Here is a 5086-nt window from a genome sequence, read left to right on the forward strand (position 1 = left end):
AAGGAAGGAAGGAAGGAAGGAGAAGGAAGGAAGGAAGGAAGGAAGGAAGGAAGGAAGGAAGGAAGGAAGGAAGGAAGGAAAAGAAAACATACTTACTAAATGTAATCACTCTCCTTAGCTCCCTCGATTGGGCCAAAAAGCCCTCAGGACAGAAATTCTTCTGTATTTCTATGTCTGTCTGAGTTTTCATAAAATCAGCTATACATTTGAGACACACAGTCAGGCATCGTTTTGAAAGAACACATGTGCGTCTCCCACTTGGCTAACCTGCAGCCCAACTTTGAACCATTTAAAACAAACAAATTTTGTTGATTGGTCCTCTTCTGCTGTCACCTCCCTGGGCTCCTGTCTGCCTTCATCCCCTCTGTCCACATCATGCCAGCTTCAGCTCTGTAGTTAGGAGGTAGCTGACCTTTGCCTGCTCACTCCCCTTGCAGGTGTTTGTTCTGAGCCTCACAGGGTGGGAAAGAGGCCTTGGCTTCAGAGCATCCCATGATGTTCTATCACACACTAGGCACAGACTGTTTCCTGAAGCGGGATTAGAAGTCCTGTCTGCGCAGCCTCCTTGGAGCCGTGAGGTGAAGTTCCGCAGCAGGCAGTTAAAAGTGTCCTTAAAGATCTAAGGGAATTACTTTCAACAGAAAATGTCCAGTCTTGCTGAATCCCCATTCAGCTTCCAACACAATGTGGCTTAATCTTGCCTTTATTACGGAATACCCCTTTCAAGGTATCGACCCATTGTTTAAGGTGCAGCTGATACACGCATACTGCAGGCCGTAATCAAAAGCAAGTTTTTAAGTGAGCTTATTGAAAGTTGTCCAAGACCAGCATCCACAAAGAGCAAGCATCTTCAAGTGAGAAAAGCACAAAGGGCTGGATCCAAGAAGCAAATTCTATCATCCCTGATGTCTATTAAATGTCTTCGGGGGGCGGGGGTGTCTCTGCTTCTCTGGGAAAGTTTTTAGGCATGCAGATATGATAGAGCCAGAAGGGGGCATGCTGTAGTAACAACAGGGGTCCTATACTGAAGAGCAATACTGGTCAGGGAGGTAAGAAACAGAGATGGCTACAGCTGACTTTGAAGGAAACAACTTCAGCAGGTAGGGGTAAGAAACCATCTCTGAGCATACAGATTGGGATGGGGAGTGAGGGGGACCTGGGCTCTATGCAAGCTGGGTCACTGAATGACATCTCAACACAGAAATCACAGAAGCAGCCGTCTTAGAAGGGCCCAACTGCTGCCCTGAACTCTAAAAGATATTAGCCAGGCAAAGAGGGAAATAGCATCCAGATGCAGGGAAATCTGTGTGCTGTGTGGATGGGGGACACTGGAAAGTCAAGGTGCCCCGTGCGGGAGGACAATAAAGCAGGAGGGGAGGAAGTGCATTGATGTGGGAGTTGGGGGTCACCGGAAATGAGAGTGGCACCTGGAGAGCTGTGTGATGTCATCCCCGACAGAGACATGTCACGGGGGGGGGGTGTTTTCAGAAAGCATTTCCAGGGAGGGGTGACTGCATATTTTGACCTGAGATTTTTTTTTCTTGCAGGTGCCCTGATGATCAGATCAGAGGACGCCGGCTTCGTGGTCATAACAGGAGCCGCGACTAGAAGGTTCCTTTGTATGGATCTCAGAGGCAACATTTTTGGATCGGTGAGTTTCTTTTTGTGTTGGTCCAGTTTATAAGGACTTTATCTCTTTCTCTAGGATGTGAATTCTAAAATCCTATGTCTGATTTCTGAGTTCTGAGAAAGGAGCATGCCCGCACTCCTAATCACCAAGCCATCTCTCCAGCCCTAACTGTATTTCTCATCAGGGGGTTAATATTTCGAACTTTAGAGATTCCATTTAGAGTGTTCCTTGGTCACTGCTTGCGGTCACTAAGCACTTCACTCAGTCCCAATAGGAAATGGCCTCTGGTCTTGCTGTCCCTTGGTATGCATTCTTGCATGGAACACAGTTCCTATTAAGTTGTAGGTTCTAAAGCCATGCCAGTTCATATTTTTCATTTGTACATTAGAAAAGGTGAGAAACCCTTGGTGTCTTCACAGTTCTGCTACCAACTGTGACCTTGAGTAAGTTCTCTCAATCCTCCCAACTTCGGTCTCTTCCCTTAGAAAAAGGGAGGTGGGTCACGTTACCTGAAGCTCTCCCTCCTACTAATAACCACCAATTAACTACCTGTGCCCTCAGGGTGATGGCTGGTCCTTCAGATTGTAAATCAAGGTTTTTCAAAACTAAAGGCTAAAGCATAGTCCCAATCATTTTGAGGTAGAAACGAAGAAGGACCAACTGATTTAGGAATCCCTTATCAATGTCACTACGAAGTTCCGGAAGTAAAAGTCTTCTGTTTAGTTACTGCTGTGCGCTCCCAGCACCTGCAAAACCATCTGTCCAGAGTGGATAGACACCTATGCACACAGGAAGCTCTCGCCTCTAGAATTCTCTGTGCAGTCTGGGAAATATGTAAAGGTCAGGGTAGACACTCTATAAAACTCAGTAGAAATGGGAGAATGAGGTTCAAACCCAGATTATCTGCTAGCAAATTCAAGCCCCTGATCTTCAGTCTACACTGTGTCTTGGTGTCAGTACCTTCACGTATGTTTGACCCTTCAAAGTCCATCCCAGTTCCAGTGTCTAGGCAGAGACAAGCCACAACCTCCTTCCAATCCAGGCCAAGTGGCCCAAGCCGTCATCAAAGCTACTTGGTTAGCTGAGGCAGGAGGACTGAAAGTTCAAGGTCTTCCTTGAAGAAGCAGCAGAGTTCAAGCCCAACCCAGGCAACTCCATGAGTCTCTGCCTCAAAATGAAAAAGTAGAAAAGGGGCTGGGACTGACTTGCCTGGCCTATATGAAACCGTAGTCAGTTCCCAGGAAGCGGGAGACAGAGAGCAAAGGAGGAGGGGCTGGAGACTATGGATGTTAGCCTAGTCCCCCTGAAGACAGTCAAGAGAGACAGAGACATAAACAGAAAGAATGAATGGCTATGAATGAGAATATGAATGTTGAATTCTCGCGGACACCGAACAAGAGGAGTGTCATCAACTCTTTCTGAGCCCTGCTCAGCAAGCTGTGCTCCAATCAAGGTCCTTCACTTACCTCTCTGTGAGGCATGCCTCCTCCCCTTATCCTTAGGCTGCACAGGCTGTTTTAGGTAGAGCCCAACCTGAGCAAAGCAGAGGATCCAAGGAGGGGCTCTCCTTGTCTCCTAGTATCCTGACCTTCAGGCCACTTTCCTGAAACTAGGGCCAAGTTCAGGGCTCTGACAGCCTTTCTTAAAAGGGAGGTGAGGGGCTGGGCTGAGCAGTACCCCTTAACGGAACAGCGATCCTCATCTCCTCGTGCTCCCCTTCCCCTACAGCATCACTTCAGCCCGGAGAACTGCAGGTTCCGCCAGTGGACTCTGGAGAATGGCTACGACGTCTACCTGTCGCCGCAGCATCACTACCTAGTAAGCCTGAGCCGCGCCAAGCGCCCCTTCCAGCCTGGCACCAACCCGCCGCCCTTCTCGCAGTTCCTGGCGCGCAGGAACGAGGTCCCCCTGCTGCGCTTCCACACCGCGCGACCACGGCGCCACACGCGCAGCGCCGAGGACCCTCCCGAGCGCGACCCGCTCAACGTGCTCAAGCCGCGGCCCCGTGCCACGCCGATGCCCGTATCCTGCTCGCGGGAGCTGCAGAGCGCCGAGGAAGGCGGGCCCGCGGCCAGTGACCCACTGGGAGTACTGCGCAGAGGCCGCGGGAATGCTCGCGGGGGTGCAGGAGGCACGGACCGCTGCCGTCCATTTCCCAGGTTCGCCTAGGCCACCAGCCGGGCTGCCTCAGCCTCCATCCTTCAATCGGCTCAGCCCACGTGCAAGGTGAAAGGCTGGGGTGCCTGTTTCTCTCCCCCTTCCTTTTGGGCCTGAGAGTCACCTGCTAGGTCCCAGCCAAGGCACTTCCATTAGGAATAAGACCCAACAGTGGGAGGCTAGAGAGATGGTTCAGAGCTTAAGATCCTGTGCTGCTCACGCAGAGGACAGTTCTCAGCACCCACAACTACCAGCTCCAAGAAAATCTGATGCTTCTAGCCTGGTTAGGCACCTGCACTTACACGCACAATACTCCCCACCACCACCACCACCACACACACATACACGTAATTTATTATGTTAATCTGTTATAAATACCCCATCAGGTAAAGCAGACACTTAGCTTTTCATTTTTTTTTTTTTAACTAACAGGTAAACTTTTCTTTTATTAGCCTGTCTGTTGCCTAGCATTCTCACTGGTCAATTAGAATTAAGAAAAGATTTCACACCTTGAGCACAGGTAAGAGGCTATCGCTACAGCTTTTTGTTACTGTGCTGGGACCCATATGGGTTTTTTGCGTTTGAGCACCTTAATGGCTTCACTGGGCAAGCTGAAGAAAGAAAACCCTGATTTCTTCTTGCTGGAAAGGTCTGCAGGAGGCTGACAAGGAGAGGCAAACGCGAGGTGACCGGAAGCACGTTCCACAAAGTTCAGCCTCTCTGCCAGATTCGCAGAACTAGTTCTGACCCTGCTCTGTTGCCATCACTTTGAGCAGGACGTCCTTTTCTGCCGCCCTGGTTTAGGAATGTCCACATTGCCAGGTGTTCTGCAAAATGCAAATGAACGAACTCTCTGTAGAGTCGTTTTTGTGAAAGCCTCCGCCAGCCGGTTGAGTTGTGATATGTTCTAGGCGGATTGTGGACATGTGTCAGGACAGGAGGAAGAGTCCTTGAGATGCCAGCTGCTCTAGGCTAGGTTTTCTGTGGACTGAAAAACAAATAAGCAAACAGAAGTCTTTTCTTTTCCCCCTCCTAAGTGAAAAGGGATTCCATGGGTCTAGCTAGCAGGAGAGGTCTCTAGCAGGGGCTAACCCAGAAATGCAGGCTACTCTTGGGAACTCTTAGGGCATTAAATGAACACATTTTTCAGAAGTCTCAGAAACCCCAGGGCTGTCCTGGGGCGAGCATAGCCTCACAGTGAACAGCAAGCTTTGAAGTTCTATTCTCTTCTGAGCCTCAGCTGGTGAAAGACTTCAACAAAGGGCGCCCCCTTTCTGCCTCTATTCAAATGAACGCCTG

The 5086-nt window shown here is 49.7% G+C and overlaps 1 protein-coding gene across 1 annotated transcript in view; it reads left to right on the plus strand.

Moving 5' to 3' along the window:
• The window catches only part of Fgf23 (fibroblast growth factor 23), a 7613-nt gene extending 3814 nt beyond the window's left edge, over positions 1-3799 (plus strand). Inside the window, exons 2-3 of the mRNA XM_005365272.1 lie at positions 1548-1651; positions 3359-3799. Coding sequence (XP_005365329.1) covers positions 1548-1651; positions 3359-3799 — 545 coding nt within the window. The remainder of the gene's footprint in view (positions 1-1547; positions 1652-3358) is intronic.
• Positions 3800-5086: the final 1287 nt, after the last annotated feature.

This window comes from Microtus ochrogaster, unplaced genomic scaffold, assembly GCF_000317375.1.
Source record: "Microtus ochrogaster isolate Prairie Vole_2 unplaced genomic scaffold, MicOch1.0 UNK1, whole genome shotgun sequence".
NCBI lineage: Eukaryota > Metazoa > Chordata > Mammalia > Rodentia > Cricetidae > Microtus > Microtus ochrogaster.